The sequence below is a fragment of the Leptodactylus fuscus genome, chromosome 8, assembly GCF_031893055.1.
Source record: "Leptodactylus fuscus isolate aLepFus1 chromosome 8, aLepFus1.hap2, whole genome shotgun sequence".
Lineage (NCBI taxonomy): Eukaryota > Metazoa > Chordata > Amphibia > Anura > Leptodactylidae > Leptodactylus > Leptodactylus fuscus.
The window spans coordinates 40086651-40109241 of NC_134272.1; the positions used below are offsets into that span (position 1 = coordinate 40086651).

At 41.7% G+C, this 22591-nt stretch overlaps 1 protein-coding gene across 1 annotated transcript in view; it reads right to left on the bottom strand.

The window, feature by feature from the left end:
• The window catches only part of ANKAR (ankyrin and armadillo repeat containing), a 95741-nt gene that overhangs the window by 10869 nt on the left and 62281 nt on the right, over positions 1-22591 (bottom strand). The window contains exons 15-19 of the mRNA XM_075285120.1: positions 21662-21823; positions 12110-12216; positions 5805-5927; positions 3188-3346; positions 111-228 (exon numbers count right to left, since the gene is read on the bottom strand). Coding sequence (XP_075141221.1) covers positions 111-228; positions 3188-3346; positions 5805-5927; positions 12110-12216; positions 21662-21823 — 669 coding nt within the window. The remainder of the gene's footprint in view (positions 1-110; positions 229-3187; positions 3347-5804; positions 5928-12109; positions 12217-21661; positions 21824-22591) is intronic.

Here is a 22591-nt window from a genome sequence, read left to right on the forward strand (position 1 = left end):
ATTGACCTCAGTGGTCACATTACAAAGTACAATACATTTTTGTTAATGGCAACTGTCAACACAAAGAAGGAATAATAAAAAAAAAATCTGTAATTAGTATGTTTAATTACCTGCGAGCACAATAGTGGCTGGATTATTTGAGTACAAAAGATCGGATAGTATTGTTACACCTCTGGATGAAAGAGTAACTTGATCTATATCCACTATTACTCTGGCTAAAACAACAATCTGTAGAAACATAAATAAAGTATAAATGTACAGATGTAGCAGGGACCAAAAATTATTTTACCATATGATATCAGAACATAATACGTAAGTAAGAAAATCTCTCTCCAGTGCACATCTCATCACAAATTGGGTCCATGCGCCTAAACAGAATTCCATACCAGCTCCTTGCTGACATAGAATTCTGAAAGTTGGCATAAATTATGATAAACCTGACAGGGATAGTGTGAGGAGAAGAGACCCCCAACTACGTCACCTCATCCAGACTGGTTGTCTCTGGGTCAGACTCCAAAGGAGATATGGTTTTCTAATAATATTTTCCTAGGAGGGCATGCCACAGATGCACCAGTAAATTCCTCAGGTATGCCAGGTGGATCCGAACGCTCCAAGTCCAAAGTCTCTAGTGTTGAGAGCAGGGGAAAGGTCCAGACACTGTACTTATTACCCAAAGGGGATTGGGGTGTGATCTTTGGTGTCTACATGATGGGGACCTCACGGCGAACCCCATCATACCGCTGACCTGACCCTATGATCATCTGGCGAGGAATTATGACTGTTTTTAGTTATTGGGTCTCAAGGATGGAGGGCTGGACTTCTATCCCTAATGACATCATTCTGGGAGGAGACTTGGGATAGTTATATTGTTTCTCCTAAGGAGACAGGAGGAGTTCAACTTCTGCAAACCATGTAAGCAGGTTGAAGCTCCGGACTGAATAAGCATGTGCTCTGAGGCCTGGCAGCAAGGCCCCAGAGAATGAACTACAAATTCTTGTTGGTATTATTCCTTTTCTATCTTTTAATCCCATTTTTATTTTATGCATTGTATTGTACTGTAACCGTATTTGCTTGTCACCCACTGATATATATTTCTATATATGTTAAGTATATAGTATCAACACATTCAGGGTTAATAAATATATAAAATTAAGAAAGCTCATTTCATATTATCCTATAAGACCAGGACACACTCACGGGGCACGAGTGTAAAGTAAGGAAGAAGTGTGATCACTAGGTGTGCCAAGCGGCACATCAGAAAGTGGTGTGATTATTTTTTAATGGCTTTTACACCAGTAGCAGTAGGTCAGGCCCCTAAAATCAATTCCACTACTGGGCCCCAGACATCCCAGTCTGACTCTGTATTGCTAAATTTATAGTCACGTTACAGGAGTTTCTTCAGGAGGATGGAGGTTTTGGTTGTAGAGGAGTCTACAGACTTCTCTATGCTTGATGCCTTCCAGGAATCTTCGGAATTTACCAATCTTTGGTCTTGTGAGACCCCCCTCTATTGCCCTGGCGATTTCTGCCTCTGCTCCTCGGACTCGCCCTCCTTTCCCTCCTCTTGTCTCCTCCTTTGTTATATGTCCACCCTCCCCCCTTGTGTCTTTGTTTTCATGTTGCTTTCTGCTCTGTTTCCTACCAATTCTACTTCCTTGCCCTTCTCCAATGTTTTATGGCTCTTGTAGGTCTCCTTGATCCTTGTAGACCTGGATACTAGAGTTTTGTTTTGATGCCTTTCACAGTTTTCCTTTTCTCAATCCTTGTTTATTTTTGGACTTGTTTTTGCCTTGACATGCCAGTTTTGGATTTGATAGTTTGCCTATGCACCGGCTTATGGCATCTTTTGTGCACTTTCTTGTACTCTCACCGGCCACTTTATTAGGTACACCATGCTAGTAACGGGTTGGACCCCCTTTTACCTTCAGAACTGCCTCAATTCTTCGTGGCATAGATTCAACAAGGTGCTGGAAGCATTTCTCAGAGATTTTGGTCCATATTGACATGATGGCATCACACAGTTGCCGCAGATTTGTCGGCTGCACATCCATGATGCGAATCTCCCGTTCCACCACATCCCAAAGATGCTCTATTGGATTGAGATCTGGTGACTGTGGAGGCCATTGGAGTACAGTGAACTCATTGTCATGTTCAAGAAACCAGTCTGAGATGATTCCAGCTTTATGACGGCGCATTATCCTGCTGAAAGTAGCCATCAGATGTTGGGTACATTGTGGTCATAAAGGGATGGACATGGTCAGCAACAATACTCAGGTAGGCTTTGGCGTTGCAACGATGCTCAATTGGTACCAAGGGGCCCAAAGAGTGCCAAGAAAATATTCCCCACACCATGACACCACCACCACCAGCCTGAACCGTTGATACAAGGCAGGATGGATCCATGCTTTCATGTTGTTGACGCCAAATTCTGACCCTACCATCCGAATGTCGCAGCAGAAATCGAGACTCATCAGACCAGGCAACGTTTTTCCAATCTTCAATTGTCCAATTTCGATGAGCTTGTGCAAATTGTAGCCTCAGTTTCCTGTTCTTAGCTGAAAGGAGTGGCACCCGGTGTGGTCTTCTGCTGCTGTAGCCCATCTGCCTCAAAGTTCGACGTACTGTGCGTTCAGAGATGCTCTTCTGGCTACCTTGGTTGTAACGGGTGGCTATTTGAGTCACTGTTGCCTATCAGCTCGAACCAGTCTGGCCATTCTCCTCTGACCTCTGGCATCAACAACGCATTTCCGCCCACAGAACTGCCGCTCACTGGATGTTTTTTCTTTTTCGGACCATTCTCTGTAAACCCTAGAGATGGTTGTGCGTGAAAATCCCAGTAGATCAGCAGTTTCTGAAATACTCAGACCAGCCCTTCTGGCACCAACAACCATGCCACGTTCAAAGGCACTCAAATCACCTTTCTTCCCCATACTGATGCTCGGTTCGAACTGCAGAAGATTGTCTTGACCATGTCTACATGCCTAAATGCACTGAGTTGCCGCCATGTGATTGGCTGATTAGAAATTAAGTGTTAACGAGCAGTTGGACAGGTGTACCTAATAAAGTGGCCGGTGAGTGTATGTTATGTGTTTTAATTGTTTTGCTCCTTATAAAATTTCAATAACACTTGATTAAACTTAAATTAATAGTCATAATTATAAAAAAAAAAAAAGTATCCTACATTTACCTGAAATGCAGAAAGTGCTCTGTCTGCCTCAATTTCAGATTGCAGGAAAAAGTCAAACACAGATATTCCTATGCCACCATTATCCAAAATGTAGAATTGCTGCATCGTATTGTTGTAAGCAAAAAGGGCTAGTGCATAGCCTGCTTTTAAACAAATATCCTGCAATATATGACATATTAACTCATTTATTTCACACTTATTTAAAAAGAATTTGAAGATTTTAATTTTTTTTTAAGTAAAATGAAATACAACTATATCTCTAGTTAAATGGGGTTTCCAGTGTTTAATATTGATGCCTCTTTAGGATACCAGAATACTGAACACATTGACAAGCAGTGCGCTTATGAAAGCACACGGACCCCATAGACTATAATGGGGTCCGTGTGTTTTCCATGTGGTGTCCACACTGAACATGCGGAGAGAAAACTACTTCATGAACTACTTTCTGCATGACTCGTGCGGAGACCGCATGGAAAACACACGGACACCATTATAGTCTATATAGTATATGCTCACCGCTAGCTGTTCGAAGTTTAAGGTTCGATGCAGAACCAGCGTTGATTGGCAGAATGCTATACATTCTGCAAATCAACGCTGGTTCTTCTCTTACCTTTAGAAGTCTTCTCTGTGCAGCGTCCCCGCGGCATCTTCCGGCTGGAATTCACTTTGCCTAAGCATCCGGCCTAGGCAGAGCCGACTGCGCATGCGTGGGCATGCCCTCGCATGCGCAGTTGGCTCTGCTCAGGCCCCAATGCCTAGGCAGAGTGAATTCCAGCCGGAAGACGCTGCGGGAGCGCTGCGCCGGGAGAAGACTTTAAGGAGAATCCAGCCCGACTGTCACTCGTGGACTTGGTAAGTATAATTTTATCGAATTTTGCGTACCCCTGAAACAAGCATTTCCCCCCATAGACTATAATGGGGTTCGAAATCCGTTCAAACAGTCGAACAGTGTGCGGCTGTTCGAATCGGATTTCGAACCTCGGATAATAAATAATATATAATCATTCCTCTGGTATAGGTAAATAGACTCCAACAAAAACCTCTATGTGTTTATTCCCTGTTGCAATATATACTTGGGGATCCTCAAGAGGTATGTATATCGATAGAGTATAAATAGATGTAGATACAAATGAACAAAATTGATATTTGCAGTTAAAACTGCATTTCCGGGGCTCTGATGGTAGGCTGTGGTACACGATGGAAAACCAACTTATATGCTATAGATATGGATAAGAAGGAACTGTGATATACTTTACCCAGGATAAGCTTTTCACTATTTTAAACTGTTAAAAATTAGAGATGAGCGAATACCATTCAATCAAGTAGGTATTCGATCGAATATTACCGTATTCGACATATTCAATTTCGATCGCATACCACACGGTAAACACAGTAAAAATTCGTATCCCCTCCCACCTTCCCTGGCGCTTTTTTGTACCGATAACTGTGCAGAGAAGGTGGGACAGGAAGCAGGAAACGTAGGCATCGAAAAAAAATAGGAAAAAGTAATTGGCTGGCTAAATCAGGTGATCTCCGATTTATAAGAATAGTGTCAGCCATATTCGTGTCATTTGATTGGTGTTAGATAGGGAGAAACAATGCTGAGGGCTAGAGAGGGATTAGCTTATGCTAGGCAGGCAGGAAACATTGGCAGAGCTACACTGCTTGATGAGTGTATATACACTACTAGTATATACACTCATCCTGCAGCGAATTTTGACAAAAAGCCCTTTTTATGGCTCCAATTCCCTACCACTGGTATACTCTACATATGTGTCCCATAGGGGTGAGAAGCTAGCAGTTGTCCTTGCATCCGCTAGATACGATAGTAGATAATCGCCATATCTATCTACCCTCCGTGTATACTTTACACAAACTGATGTATACAAGTCTTATATCTATATACCCTCCATATATACTTCAAACAAACTGATGTATACAAGTGTTTTTCTTCACTCACATTGTACCTGTGCCATTGGTTGAGAAGAAAGCTGTATACTGTCATCCGGTATATACGGCAGTATATAAGCTCAATATATATACCATCTGTGTATAGTTCAATCAAAAACACTTGTATACATCAGTTTGTGCACTCACTCATTATAACTGTCCCATTGGGTGAGAAGAAAGCTGTATACTGTCATCCGGTATATACAGCAGTATGCTGCGCCTCCATCTTCGTCAGCAGTGTCATCTTCATCCTCTTCTTCCAGCGGTGGCTTGTAACTTCTAAGCCACAGGCCACGAGAAAATGGCCGCTTACAATACAGTGCAAACGACCATTTTCTTGTGGCCTGTGGGCATGTGCAGTCTGCCCCGCCCAAGGCCCGAGGCCTAGAAGTTACAACAAGAACATACCATTGAAGAAGTCATGCAACGCAGATAACCATCACCATATGGTCCATTACAGGACGGCTCTGAATTAAGTTTTCTAGTACATTCTGAAATTCCCTGCATTTGGACTTAAGAGGCAAACAGAATTAAGATGGGGGTGTCAAGTTGAATATTTGCCCTTTGTGCAGAGAGGCCCCCTACTCATCAGATATTGGTGAACTGTAATAAAAATAGGTCATCAATATGAAGAAGAATCAAAATCTTGATGGAATTATATAAATACCTTATCGGATGAATAAAGAAGGTCAATAACATCAGCGAACCTAAATTCATCATTCTTATACAAATGACACTGCACAGCTGAGTTTCCCAGAACGATACAAGCAAGAGTACAGGCGACTTCAACCTGTGCATTAAAAAAAAACAAAACATAAACAAACAGATAAATCACCGATCAAACTAGACTTCTTCAAGTCATCTAAAATTAATCTAACTGAGTAGCAAAGCTTAACTTGAATATTGTAGTGTAGCATGAATCCTTGATGCAGCATGATATCATTTCACAACAACCACTGAAGATCCCCTGAAAATATCAACTAAACATTGCTTGCAACTGTTTATTTATTTTATAGCTGTACCATAAAATTAATGGAGGCTAGATATCCTCCATCGAGGCTGACCTCACGCAAACAGTTTACAAAATGCAGTGGATTCCATTAAGTGGTACAGCACCATCTTCACCACCAGCCACTTGTCAGGTATGAGTTTCATTACCAAAACTGCTGGATAATTAGGGACATATAGCTGTTTCCAGGACACACAAGGGTGCACAATGTTTTGTGGACAAGGAACACATTTTTATATGGTATATCTCCCAAGGGTAACCCATATGGATGCATTATGTTAGATTGAAGGAGAAGCAAACTCTGTTGATAATAACAATAAAAATGTTCTAGGTGTGGATGTGGCCTGGCTGCAAGAAAGATCATGGGAAGAAGTAGTATGATGGTCTGGCTCACTTTACATGCCACTACCAATTCTATTTTGCCAAATGAGATGGTGATTCTTTTTCATTGAGTACACAATGATGTAGATCCTACATTTGTTCCTGCACAGACATGGCTTACAGAGATATCAATTTGTTGTTTGGTAATGTACAAAAAAATTCCCACATTGGAGATGACCACATAAAGTTGCCCTCATTACTAGCAGCAGGACTGGGCATCAGCACCTGGCAATCCCAGGAAGATCTGAGATCATTGAGATCAAGGAAGCCCACTGCTCACAGCTTTTATTTAAAAAAAAAAAAAAAAAAAACCCTTGGGGGTACTGTTGGGTCCATTACGTTACATGTGGGAACCCTGTGGGGTTATTATGTTACAACATGGGGCACTGTGGGGATCATTATGTTACAGCTGAAGGCACCGTGGGGGCTATTATACTACATGTGGGGTCCATTGTACTACATGTGGAGCACTGTAGAGCCATTATACTGCACATAGGGTCATTGTGGGGGGCAATTATATTAAGAAAAATAGACAAAGAGAATTAGTTGTGGCAGGCTGTAATAGCTATATAGCAATTCTATGTTTGTTGAAATCAGCTAATCAACGCCCTTATTTGGATTTTTTTAATTTAAAATAAAAAATTGTTTATTTATTTATTTATTTATTTAAAATATACAAATTCAAATCATCCACCTTTTCCTAAATAACTAAAATAAAAATAAGCATAACCACATTGTCCAAAGGTGCCCGAACGATAAAAATTATTTAAGCCATACGGTCAACACTGATAAACAGACTGAATAACAATGCGGCCAGGGCAATGCCAAGCATAAGAAACCAAAATAAATCCAGACCAAACGTAACTATCAAAAATATAAATTTTATTAATATAAAAAATACACAAACATGTAAACATAAATAACAATTAATGGAGGAGCTGAAGTACCCACAGAATTGAGCAGGTAGGAAGGTGGTATATAGAAATGTATACAATCAGCCGGGGTGCCAAACATGCCACAACAGTAAGTATAAAACCCCACATATGCAAAAAAATAAGAGTGAACAACAAATGCCTGAGTGAATGTGAAGACAAAATAATAAATCATCACAGAACTGCAACGTGCAACTCTTAATGGGAATAGTGAACAAACAATGAGGTAAGTATATAAGTTACTGAGAATTGCAAAAAATATATGTCACCACAATATAAAGGCATGGATGGAACTCCACATATAAAGCCGTTACCTATACCACATACCCGACCGGCATACACCCGACGCGCGTTTCGCTCACAGAGGAGCTTCGTCAAGGGACCATAAGGGCTATTATACTACATGTGGGGTCCATTGTACTACATGTGGGGTCCATTGTACTACATGTGGAGCACTGTAGAGCCATTATACTGCACATAGGGTCATTGTGGGGGGCAATTATATTAAGAAAAATAGACAAAGAGAATTAGTTGTGGCAGGCTGTAATAGCTATATAGCAATTCTATGTTTGTTGAAATCAGCTAATCAACGCCCTTATTTGGATTTTTTTAATTTAAAATAAAAAATTGTTTATTTATTTATTTATTTAAAATATACAAATTCAAATCATCCACCTTTTCCTAAATAACTAAAATAAAAATAAGCATAACCACATTGTCCAAAGGTGCCCGAACGATAAAAATTATTTAAGCCATACGGTCAACACTGTAGCAGTAAACAAAAATTAAAATAGCTTAATTTCCATTTTGAAAAAATGTAATAAAAAGTAATCAAAACCTCAGACATTCTCCAAAATAATACAAATAAAAGTTACATCTTGTGCCACAAAAAAAGATGCCTTACATAGCTCTGTACATGAAAAAAAAAATGTGTATGACCGTCAGAATACCAATTTAAGTAAAGGTATTAAAACACACTGTAAACGTTGGAAAAATCAGAATGGGGTGGAATTCGAGAAAAATTGCCTTTGCTCCTTTTTCTTAAGGTTTTCATTCTTATGACACTCACTGCTCAGTAAAAATGACATGTTCTTTATATTCTTTGCGTCAGCACAATCACAGCGATACTAAATTTATAAATAAATTCCTATGACTCCTATGATCTCTTCCTATAGCTGTCTACATTTATTATCTAACTAAATTATCCTCCTCTCCTATGCCTAGCTGTATTACAGGATTTTTGGCCATATTCCACTATCCTTGTGCTGGCTAAAATGCCTAAGATCTGAGGCCCAGTTCACATCAGTGTTCGGGTTTCCGTTCGGGGAATCCACTTAGGGACCCCCTGAACAGATACCCATATACATTAAAAAGCTGTTACCTAAGAAACCACACAGAACCCATAGACTATAATAAGGTTTGTGTGGTTTCCTCACAAAATATGCAGATAGAAAAGCACTGCAATCAGCATTTTTCTCTCTGCATGTTTCATACGGAAACCACACGGACCTCATTATAGTCTAAGGGGTCAGCGTGTTTTCCAAGGTAACTGCTTTTCTATGCATATAGGTTTCCGTCCGGGGGGTCCCCAAGCGGACTCCCCAAAGAAGAACCTGAAAGCTGATGTGAATCAGGCCTGACCCTGCGCTTTCCCTGCTTCATCTCCACTAAATATGCATAATCTTATAAAGTGCCAATAACAGAATCATTGTAAGCTTTCCACCCACCCGTAACTATTGGCTATCTATATTTGTCTTTTAAGAGCAGATATAGATAGATTTATGATGGCTTCTGAAGCCTTATTTCCTATTTTACATTCTATATTTTATGATGTTATGTTCATGGTCCTTATAGTGGGGTTAAATGCAACTGTTTCTACTTTCTTTCGGTAATATCTTTATTGTGCATAGAAAATTACAAAATAAAATAAAGTCCTTGTTAAAAAATATTAAAAATAACATGCTGAAAACTTTTGAGTTTTAGAAAGTAGAGTGTCACAGTGGGTACAGGAGCAGGAGTCCAGTAGTCAGGTAAGGCTGGGGAGGCTCTGGAGACAGCACACTGATTGCCCCCAGGGGGCTGCAGTAGCCTAACCAATCATCCTGTAAATGGCAAATGTTACAGTGCAGATACTGTTCTAGAGTCTGGTAAGTACGTTCCGTCTGGCCATTAGTTTGGAGATGATAAACCGTTGACAAATGAAGCTAGATATCGAGCAAAAGTTCTCCAGAATTTAGACGTGAATTGTACCCCACGATATGAGAAAACTTCGTCCGGAACACCATGAAGGTGAAAGTTATTTTGAACTATTAAATCAGCAGTTTCTTTGGCAGAGGGTAGACCGGTACAAGGGATGAAATGAGCTGCTTTAGTAAGTCGATCTATCACTACCAATATTGATGTTTTTCCTTTGCAATTAGGTAGATCCGCTATGAAGTCTATTGAGATCAAACTCCAAGGCCATACTGGAATGGACAATGATTGCAGCAACCCCATTGGTGAAGAATGTGAATGCTTATACCGGGTACAGGTATCACAAGAGAGAACATATTTTTTTTACATCTTCTAGACAGCTGGGACACCAGAAGAAATGGGATAACAGCTCATATGTCTTCTGCACTCCCTTGTGTCCTACTAATCTGGAATCATGTACAAACTGTAGAATCCTCAGACACATTGCTGGTATGTATAGATGCTGCCATCAGTCCATACTCGATATTTAACCCCTTCCTGACATCCGCCGTAATAGTACGGCGCATGTCGGGTGTGTAACTATGGCGACCACCCGGGAGCCGGGCGGCCGCCATAGCTGCCGGGTGTCTACTGCTTTCAACAGTAGACAACCGGCTCTAATGTCTCTGTTCGGTCCCCGGCATTAACCCCTCCGATGCCAAGGTCAAAGGCGCTGGAGGCGCCATTTTCCCAGCAGCGCATGGGCGCCGCCATTTTGCATGCTCCAGGGCCGACGTCACATTGCCATGACAGCTGGGAGCCTTTACAAGGCTCCCCGGCCGGTCTGCAATCTCTTTCTTTTGCAGGCTGGTCTATGCAGCCTGTAAAAGAAAGGATGATTTTTTGAAATGCATTGCATTAGTGATCAGACCCCCTGGGGTTCAACACCCCTAGGGGGTCTAATAAATGCAAAAAAAAAAAAAAAAGTAAAAAAATAAAAATAAAAATTCAAATCACCCCCCTTTCCCTAGAAAACATATAAAAGTAGATAAATACTGTGAAACACATACATGTTAGGTATCCCTGTGCCCGAAATCGCCCGCTCTACAAATCTATAAAACATTTTTCCTATTCGGTAAACGCCGTAGCAGTAAAATTAGTCAAAAGTGCCAAACCGCCGTTTTTTCACTGTTTTGATTCTGATAAAAATTTTAATAAAAAGCGATCAAAGCAATAGCATTTCCCGAAAATGATAGAACTAAAAAGTACACCCGGTCCCGCAAAAAAAGACGCCCTATGCATCCCCATACACGGACGTATAAAAAAGGTACAGCTGTCAGAATATGGCGATTTTTAGAAAAAAAAATTTTTAACACAGTTTTGGATTTTTTTTTTAAGGGGTCAAAATGTAAATAAAACCATATAAATTTGGTATCCCTGGAACCATACCGAAACACAGAATACAGGGGACATGTCATTTTGGCTGCACATTGAACGCCGTAAGACCAAAGCCTGTAAGAAAGTCGCAGAAATGCATTTTTTCTTCAAATCCACCCCATTCTGAATTTTTTTCCAGCTTCCCAGTACATTCTACAGAATAATTAATGATGGCATCATGAAGAAAAATTTGTCCCACAAAAATTAAGACCTCATATGGCTCTGGGAGCGGAGAAATAAAAAAGTTATGGGGTTTAGAAGTAGGAGAGTCAAAAATGAAAAACGAAAATCAAAAAATGCCATCGGCGGGAAGGGGTTAAAGAATAGATGTACATCCCCTGATGGGTGTGATAAGAATGGATCGGTGTTATAGGACACTTTAAGGTCCTCCAGCAAATCCCCTTCATGGATAATACCTACAATTTTTGCTTCGGAGACAATGGGAGTAGGTGGAACTGAGGGACTAAGTATCACTAGAAAACATTTGTGACAGGCAGACGCCTTTCCATTACGAGATCCTGGTTCGAATGAAATTGTGAAATTGAAGTAGTTCATGAATAGAGTCCATTGGGTTTGACGAGGGGAGAGACACTTGGCTGATCTAATAAACTCTAAGTTACGGTGATTGGATAAGACTAAAATCTGCTGAGAAGCTCCTTGCAGATGGTGTCTTCACTCTTTAAAAGCTGAGACGATGGCAAGCAATTTCTTATTTCTCACATCATAGTTTCTCTCTGCAGAAGACATCCGTTGAGAAAAGAATGCACAGGGGTATAACAGCTTCTTTTCACCTGACCTTTGAGAAAGGATGGCCCTAACCAAACAATCATATGCATCTACTTCAACTATAAACGTAAAATCTGGATTGGGATGACGTAGTACCAGAGCCGTGGTGAACTTAACTTTCAAACAAGAAAAGGCTTCCTCTGATGCGGAGTCCAAGAAAAGTGGGTTCTCTTCTTTGTCAGCTCTGTGATGTGGCCTACAATCTCAACCATAATCACTGACAATTTTAACTGCACTACATTGGGATGTACCTACCTTAATTCTGAGAGAACTTTTTGTTTTCAAAAGGTGAATGAGAGTAGTGAGTGCCTGTTCCTCAACTATTTTTGCCTGGGTAACTGGATTATTTATAAGTGCAATACCTGTCAAAGGCGAAAAAACAAAACAAAACAAACATTAAGGTCAAGTTCATGTCAGTATTAGCTATCAACTGTTTTGTCATCGACTCACTTCTTCTCTGATTGGCTGTGACAATTAAATGACATAACCACTTCAACTAATGAACCGGTATAGCCAGCACACAACAGAGGGGTACTTATACAGAACCTTGTGTCATCCAGAACAAAAAGTCAGAGCATTTTCAGAAGTAGATGCTTTGAATTTGAAATTTTTTGTCAGTAATAAATGATACCTATAAAAGCCATAGCTTTAGGTGCGATTTTCCAATACATACAACTTTTAAATGACATTTAATTCCCTGTAAACAGGACCAAAATTATTTATTATGCTTACTTATATAGCGCCATCATATTCCGCAGCACTTTACAGACATTGACAGTCACTGTCCCATATAGGGCTCACAATCTAAATTCCCTATCAGTATGTCTTTGGTGTGTGGGAGGAAACCCACGCAAACACGGGGAGAACATTCAAACTCCTTGCAGATGTTGCAGGACTCCAGTGCTGCAAGGCTGCAGTGCTAACCACTGAGCCACCGTGCTGCCCCTACCTAAGATGGATCGTGGATAACCCATTCAGGATAATGAACCGTGTTTACTCCCGTTTCACAGCAAAGAAATCTTTATTAGCATAACATGGCAACAACATATCACACGATGCTATATCGAGTTTCATGGAAACTCTACTCCTTTATCAAGTGGATTTTTGGTTAAGATGCGGGACCCTATTCGAAGAAAGAAAGGACCCAGCTTACAAATAGACCAAGTAAACGTAACAACTAGAGATGAGCGAACGCAATTCGATCGAATAGGTATTCGATCGACTATCAGGCTGTTCGAGGTATTCGATTCCAATCGAATACCATGCGGAAAAAACGCAGTAAAAATTCGTATCCCCTCTCACCTTCCCTGGCGCATTTTTTTTCACCAATAACTGTGCAGGGGAGGTGGGACAGGAACTACGACAACGTAGGCATTAAAAAAAAATTAAAAACCTATTGGCTGCCGAAAACATGTGACCTCCGATTTATAAGAATAGCGGCCGCCATCTTTGTGTCATTTGCGGTGACAGATAGGGAGAGAGAGAGAGATCTGCTGAGGGCTAGATAGGTATTAGCTTCTAGTAGGCAGGGAAAAACTGAAGAAAAACAACAGCTCTTTTCAGAGCTATACTGCAGGGAGAGGATTTGAGCTTCCCATGGGATGTCCCCCCGAAAACTAACAGGGATACAGAGCAATTAGGTCCAGCTATATACGCTCAACCCAGCTTTCCACGGAGTGTCCCCCCAAACTCCTAACAGGGATACAGAGCAATTCAATCCAACTATATATGGTCAACCCAGCTTTCATCGCTGTATAGACCATAAAAATCGCATTACTATACATCTAAAAATGCATAAGGCTAGCGCAAAGGGACAGGGACGAGGACGAGGAAGGGGGTGTGGAAATGCAGATGGGAAGCAAGGTTGCGGTCAACCAACAGCGTCTCTCGTGCCTACTGCTATGCGGCAGCAAGCATTGCGCTTCCCCACAGTCCTTGGCTTGATGGCCACATTAAGTAGGGTGCAGGGCACAAACCTAACTAGGCCTGAGCACCAGGAACAGGTGTTACAATGGCTGGCGGATAATGCTTCCAGCACATTCTCCACCAGCCAGTCAGCCTCTACCTCAACTCCTCCTACCCAATCTTCCTAGCAAAGTAATCCAACCTTTCCCATCCCGCCCAGGAGCTGTTTTCGGGTCCATTCACTGTCCCTCTCTCTGTCCCACCAGGTCCCGAATCACAGGAGGTACCAGATGAGTTTCTGTGTCCTGATGCCCAAACACTGGAGTATACACCATCTCCTGTTGTTGGTGTTGACCAGCAATCCGCCCTCAGTGAGGACGATGACGAGACACAGTTGCCATCAGGGCAGCCTGTTGCCATGGTTGGTGTGCAGGAGGAGGAGGAGGAGCTGAGAGAGGAATTGGAAGAGGAGGTGGTGGACGACGAGGACACTAACCCGACCTAGACAGGGGGGATGTCAAGCGGGGAAAGCAGTGTAGATGTGGAGGGAAGTGCAGCACCAAAGAGGGTGGCTAGAGGCAGAGGCATGCCCAGAGGCAGAGGCATGTCCAGAGGCAGAGGAGAGTTGCTTCACCAAAGCCAGGCCACAGCCAGGAAAGGCCCAAAATGTTCCCTATGCTAGCCAGCCTAGAAAAACTCCCAAATCGAGGCCACGATCTTTGGTGGTGTGGAGATTTTTTAATGTATGTGCGAAGAGCAAATATAGTGCGGTTTGCACACTTTGCAACTCGAAACTGAGTAGGGGCTCTGAAAAGAGCAACCTTATGACCATTTCCATGCGCCGTCATTTGGAATGCAAGCCCTGGGCTCAGTGGGAGAGAACAAAAGCAGGACAATCGTCGTCCAGCGTTGCCGCCACTGCCTCTCCCACTGTTGCCAGTGCTGGTGCTGCAGTCCAGACCAGCAGCCAGGACACCTCCACATCTGCCTCCACCACTTTGGAGACTTCTCCCTCATGCTCCCCTTTTCCTGCCTCAGCTCCTTCTCCTGCCTCCGCTCCTTCTCCTGCACCATCATGCGCATCTTCCCAGAAAGCCACCATCTCCCTAGCAAGCCACCGTCTCCCAGACGTTTGAGCGCAGGCAAAAATACAGTGCTACCCACCTACATGCACAAGCCGTAAAAGCGCACATCTCCAAACATGCTGGAACTCGACATACCACATGTTGAGCAGTGTGTATGAGCAGCAGACCCTTGATGGAGTACCATCTTCAAAAGTCAAGGGTTCCTCAGAGTCAGCTCCCTCAGTTTCTGCACCATGTGTGGCCATGGATAGCAGACTTACGCAAGATATTGCGTGTCTTTGAGGAGTCCACCAAGAGGGTCAGCTGTGATGACGGAGGAAGAGGAGGAGGAGGATTACGAAGTGGCAGATGATGTCATTGTCACACAGGAGACTAGCGAGGAACTTCATTGCGTTCCATTGCTGCAGCGTGGATGGGGCAAAATGGAGGAGGAGGAGGAGGAGGAGGAAATGGAGAGTGAACATTCCAGTGGGGGCAGCGAAGTCATGCCAAGTAACACTCTGGCACACATGGTTGAATTCATGTTTCAACTGACAAACGCATTGTCAAAATCCTGGAGAGCAACCACTACTGGATTTTTGCAATCCTTGACCCCCCGGTATAAAAATAATATCTCAAATTTTATTCTGGTAGAGGGGTTGGGCCAGTCGCATTAGTGATTGCCACAAGCAACTGGTGCAGAATATGATGGAGATGTTTCCATCAACTTTCGTTGGCGGCAAAGAGGAGAGTTCCTCTAACAGGCTAACAACTGCCACCCGGTCCACACCCGGCAGGAGCACACTCTCCAAGGTCTGGGACATGGTTAATGGCACCCCCTCACCAAACTACCGCCACTGAGGGGCCTAGTGTCACCAGGAGGGACAAGTATAGGCGCATGTTACGGGAGTACCTAGCCGACCACAGCCCTGTCCTCTCCGATCCCTCGGTGCCATACACTTATTGGGTCTCCAAGTTGGATTTGTGGCGGGAACTTGCGCTGTACACATTGGAGGTCCTTTCCAGCCCTGCCGCCAGCGTGCTATCAGAAAGGGTCTTCAGCGCAGCAGGTGGCATAATTAAGGATAAGCGCAGCCAGCTGTCAGCTGACAGTGCTGTCCGGCTGACGCTGATCAAAATGAACAGACACTGGATAGATCCATCATTTTCATGTCCACCGGTGTCAAGCACCCCGACATGAACTTTCATGTGTCTTCTCACCCTCTACAATTCCTCTTCCTCCTCATACTCCTCCATCATCAGCGTTGCACAATTCTGCTCCTACTAGGCTCAATCCACCCTGATTCCCCCAAACTCTGCTGGTTAGAGTCTCAATCCACCCTGATTCCCCCAAGCTCTGCTGGTTAGAGTCTCAATCCACCCTGATTCCCCCAAACTCTGCTGGTTAGAGTCTCTACTCACCCCAAGGGCCAAAAACACTGCTGGTGCAAGGCTCTACTCACTCCAAGGGCCAAAAACTAAATCTCTGCTGGTGCAAGGCTCTACTCACTCCAAGGGCCGCAAACACTGCTGGTGCGTGGCTCAACTAACCACAAGGGCCAAAAAAACTGCTGGTGCAAGGCTGAATTAAGTTAAAAGGCCTAAAACTCTGCTGGTAAAAGGCTGAAATCACCTAAAGGGCCTCAATCTCTGCTTGTAGCTCAGCTTAAGGGCTTCTAACTTAATTTGGAAGGGCTCATGTTAAGGGCCAGAAAAGTGAATTTTTGAAGGTCTTACCACATCACACACACACACATCCACAACGACAGTTAAGGGTGGGTGCTGTTGGATTTCCCATTGCCTATTCCATCTGTGGTTGTTATGGGCAACGTGATTTAAAGGGGTGCTTGGTAATGTTTCTGTAGCATAAAATTTGGGTTTCTATCCATACAATTGGGTAGGAAAGAAGGTTTCCAGGTATTTTTCCACTTTCATAGAGGTTGTATTGAGTGTAGAAAGTGTGTATTTGATAGGCTGTGATAGTGGGGTAAAACTGTGACTTGGGCTTGTTAGATGCCCCCAGACATGCTTCCCCTGCTGTCCCAATTGCATTCCAGAGGTGTTGGCATCATTTCCTGAGGTGTCATAGTAGACTTCGTGACCCTCCTGAGGGTTCCCCTGAAACGTACGGTTTTTCCCCATAGACTATAATGGGGTTCGATATTCGTTCGAATAGTTGAATATTGAGGGGCTAATCGAAACGAATATCGAATATTTCACTGTTCGCTCATCTCTAGTAACAACCAATATAAAAAAATAAAACCAATAATCAAACATTCTTAGATAATTAAAAGTGATGATGATAATAATGATAATAATAATAATGATAATGACAATAATCTAACTTCTTATATAGTATTTTAATAATACCATCAATATCTGACTGGTCAACGTAAATTACTTGTTATTAGCTATGCAAGAGTCTCCTCAAATCTGAGCCTCAGATAGTGAGTCCTGTAATAAATGTCTTGCAATGTTGGTGTAATAAAACCTCTTATCATACGGTGTGTAACTGTGGGGGGGTCACATACCTTTTATTCACCAGTAACTGGCATGGATGCCACTCCTACAGGTTGTCAGAGAGTGACTGTAAGGATTTCTGGCATCTGCTACTGTAAATAGTAGCAGACCCACGTGTAAGTGTACTGGCTAAGGACGTGGGCGGTATAATGGACAGGATATGACATATATGATGTATAAGGAACCACAATCCAATCTCGTTTATATCTGAACCTTTTCATTTGTCACCTTACTGGAAATTTCTGTACAATTGTGTGCAATATTCAAGCAGCATTTGCACTTTTTATGTGCTGCCACTTTTTGTGCTTTTGCCAGAAACTCTCATAGTCACTCTCTGGCAACTTATTGGAGTGGCATATATATTTTAGTTTATTTATTTTTTCTTTCTTTCTGGAGACATAGTATAATGAGTCATTACAATACATTTATTAGAGGACTCACTATCTGAGGCTCAGAGTTGAGGAGACTATTCCATAGCTGATAACTGGTAAATTACATTGACCTGTTACATATTGACTGTATTATTAAAATGCTATATAGGAGGTTACATTATTGTCATTATCATCATAATCGTTATTATTGTTGCAGTTATTATTTTTATTACTACTTTAATTTTAACTTTTATTTATGTAAGAATTTTTGATACTCTAATTTTATTGGTTTTACTGTTTTATATTAGTTGTTACGTTTATTTGGTCTATGAATAAGCTTGGTCCTTTCTTTCTTTGAATAGGATCCTGCATCTTAACCAAAAATCCACTTGATAAAAGAGGTTTCCTCTCGAAACACGTCAGCTAGCGCTGGATCTACCACATCATACCATACCATCCTGTGTCTGTGATTGTCATATTTTAAAGCTTTTTGTAAACAAATAAAAAGAAGATAAAATTTTTACTTAACAAGGACATGCTGGACTACAAGTTTTATCGCACTGCCATTTGAATCAACACATTCTGAGCCGGTGGAATGACAAGTCCGTGCGTCCAGTCCTTGAGTTGGGAGACAAATGTTCGGGTCAGTGATCTAATTATAACCTACTGATTTTCTGGCTTCTTATACTGCAAGATTTGCATTACATTGTTCTGTGGACTATTTTGGGTGGCTGTGGATTTTTCCTTTTCCCTTTCCATACCATCTGCTCGTTGCCAGTATGCAAGTTGCAGTGATGATTAGGAATTGTGTCATCTTTTTCAGAGGTGTAATCGTGCAAAAAAATTGAGGCTGAAATTGAATAGTGTATGCAAGGAGCTTACAGGTCTGGAGTGTTTGTCATTTAATATTGTTATGTATGGTTTGGCGCGTTTGAGAAGTGTGAAAGCAAGGGTGTTGTGGATTTTTTTTTGACATGCATAAAAGAATTTTTGTGGGATACAAGAAATTTTTATGTATATAGGAGAGAAGACTTGAGTGTTGATTGTGCACATATGGTATTGGACAAACTTTATTTCTACTACAATTATGATTTCGAACAGGGTCTTAATGTAGAAAGTATTTGGAAGTTCTTGAAATGGAAACATTTGTTAAACTAACATGTTCTCTTTTTGGTTTCTGTAAATTTGTTATCTTTAACTTTTATTTTTTTTATTGGTCAAATAAAGACAATACCAAACATGATGCTATTGATGACACAGCTAAGCTTTTGGTCACATGCGGGGGGACTTCCGCTGGAAAAGCCTTGGCGCCGCTGGACCAGACAATGGCCTTGGACACTGGAGCAACTTTAACAGGTGAGTGTTTATATTTTTTATTTTTCACCTTTTTGGCCTTCTGGACAAACCCTTTAATTCCACTGTCAATCAATATTCCTAAGTCAGTGTCACTTTTACCCAGTGGTTTTGATTTAATACAGAATTCTAAAACTTGTTTCTGTGGCTTGTTTCATTTAAATAGTGAGCCCTACTTGGGAACGTGCTGTGGAATATAATGGTGCTATACACTGGTAAGTAAGCAAAATAAAAAAAAAATGAAATAAAATTTAAGGGTCACACACACTGACAATAAAAAATAATTGAATAAAAGTTTGTTGCACATCTGTTTTTAAAACCATGTATACATATGCACGTATGCTTTTTCAACTGACTCTGAATAATGTAATTTTAAAAAATACCTTATGCACTATATTTGTCAATTTTTTCAATACAAGGGTTCATTTTTAACATCTGTTTTTTCGCTAATGTATCAGTTTCAGAGATATTAAAGAAACAAATCAGGCACAACTATCATGGCTTGTTTATTGTCTCCTCTCTATTACTGGTATGTTACATCCTGCTTTTTGTTTCAACCCGTTGCGCTTTGAGGGCTTGTTCATACGGGGGGGGAAGGGGGGGCGGGTTTTGACCATATTTTGACTCGGGGAGCCAAGTCAAAATATGGTAAAAACCCGCCTGCCACGATGTCGCGGTTCAAATCCCGGTGTCGGCTCAAATGAAAGGGCCGACGCCGGAGGTTGCGGCTGCCAGGCAGAAGCCGCGGCTCAGCGAACCGTGGAATCCGCCTAAAGAAAGGGCAGCTCGCTTCTTTTATTTCCGCTATCTGCAGTTGCCGATAGCGGAAAAAAAGAACGCTAGTGGTCTCCATAGACCACCATTGTAAAGGGGCGGATTATGACGTGGATTCCGCTGTCAAATTCTGCCCATTTGGCCCCATGTGACCTAGCCCTGAAGGTGCCACCTCTTGCTATGTACTTTTTCCACTTGATCCTTTCCTGTCTCTGCTTCATTCTGCATTAGTTTACATGTATCTCCACCCGTTGTCACCTGTAAAATGGACTATGTAATCAAGTTGTACTAGAATGTAGTATATATTTAAGTGCAGAGGTCAGTTCTGTGCAACTGTACAGCCCTGTAAGTGCAACAACCAGAATAAGACTAGAATTGAAGTTGAAGGTAATACATAAAAAAAACCCGCTAAACATAATTCACCTTAGAACTGCTATATTTACATAATGCCACACACTATCATCTTAACCACTGTTCTTGTTCCCCTATTTCTAAAAGTGACTTATCACCTCCCCAACCACCACAGTTAGTAACAACTCTTCATTCTTCATCTCTCCATTTGTTCTACCCAAACTATTGAACCTTCTCTACAGAGCTATTTCTAAACTTACAGTCTCTCTGCCCCAGACATATACTACCACCTCATACCCTCTTCCTACGCACATCAGCTATCCCTCTCCCTGCTTCTCCTTAATGCTGACATCAATACTCCCTAATCCTTTGCCACCTCAGAAAATTTCCACTGTCAGATCTTCTTCCTCTCACTGCACAACCAGGGCCAACTCACGACACCTCTTAATTCTATCTTCCTTCCTCCTGCCCATCCCTTTCTATGTGTAATAAACTAGATTACACCTACAATCCTTTAATTTCTCGTAAACTTTCTTTTCTTTGACTGCATGTGTAGGATCACCTGACAGACCAACGATGACATGCCATCTCCAACTCAAAAACATTAATCGAATTTGCTCCTTCCTCACCCCTGAAACTACAAAAATGTTAGTCCATGCCCTGGTAATCTCCCACTTAGACTACTGTAACACAATAGTCATGGCCAGTCAGTAAATGCTCATCTCCCTCCAGTCCAGCCTGCATTCTGCTGCTCATTTAATCTATCTCTCCTCCATATGTTCTTCTTTCTGTGCACACAGCTCTCCGTGCTCGTCCACATTCACAATTCTGCTACTTTCATTTTTCATCCCTGTATACAGCCTGCTACCTCAATATACTCAGCTGTACAGCCAGAAGCCATCAGTTTCCTACCCTACCCTTTCCAACTTGTAGACCAGTACATATATCCCAGTGATGTGCTATCCTTAGTCCATCACTGGACATATATACTGCTATTATTACCAGCAACCACTCTGTTTTGAATCCGCTGCTCTTCAGGGGTCCTGTCTGTCAGGCCCCTGCAGATATAATATTGTTCTCTTATCCTATGGATAGACCATACATATTAGGCAGATAACCCACTTAATATAATAGAACATAATTATAACAGAGGGACAGGAAACACTGTGGGGGACAGAAGGCGTGAGTTTGTGTTAAAGGGAGCGTGGTGTACTGCATCTGGTACTACGAACCTGTTAATAAAGAATTTTAAATACACCCCTAATCTAAGGTGTGTATTTACATTTATACTCTCCTTTCTATTGATGACAATGAGTAATAGAAATGAGACTGCTTTTAGATTAAACTAAAATTGTTTAACTCTGCCATATATCTCAGATGTATGGCCAACTAACTAGGTCACTAGGGTAAATAAAAATGCTACAATGTAGAAAGACACATATTCACATGTGTAGAATTTAAATGCATACCAATACACATTGTTCCTAAGGCTTTGATGATATTAAGAAGTGTGGTCTCTGCTGTTCTGGAACTTCTCAACAATCGAACCAAAGAACCAATGCCATTGCCTTCACATAGTTCATCCTGATGTTGCTTGCTATCCTTGCATAAGGCTATAACTGCCTGAGCACCTGTAGAATAAAGTAAGTGAGAAGTAAGTAAAATCATGATATGATAGAGTTACACAGAGAAATATACACATAATGGAGACTTTATTGGAGACATCCATCTAGTAGTTATTGGACTTCAGTACCGCAACAATTTATCAGCGCATACACAGGCATTAGAGAACCCAGGCTGTGCCAAGAAAACATTACAAAAAATATCATTACTGCACCTTTATTAGTCTGAACTCCTGACACCAGACGTGTAACTTAAAGCTCTGGGTCCACAATGCAAAATCTGTAATGGGGCCTTTACCTGCTTTGTGCTATTTAGAATATTGCCATATTTTATGGAGCTGAGAGACCAATGAGCTCCCTTAGGGTCTTGGGTCTGATAGTAAATGCTAGTTCCTCAACTTTCTGGGTAACCTCCTGTTCGCCATTTACATCCTCAGACTTGATCAACTAATAGAATCCCATGGGTTTTATTACTAGTGTTACGTCATCAACACTCTCAGGCCTGATATATATCTCAGACCCAGACATTACTGCTTTGTTTTCCAGAGTATCTAGCATCTACAGCCTCCCTCCTTTCCTTCTGCTTTTTCAAACTCAATATAGCCCTTCATATTCTCCCCACCTCACAGAGCTTCCCTACCTAATCTATCTATCAAAGTTAATGGTGCCGCACTTACCCCAGTCCAACAAGTCTGTTGCTTTGGATAACTTTGATCCCTTGTTCAAGAAAATGATCCAGTTGCTGGGAATAAAGTATAAAACTTTTTAAAGCTTCTA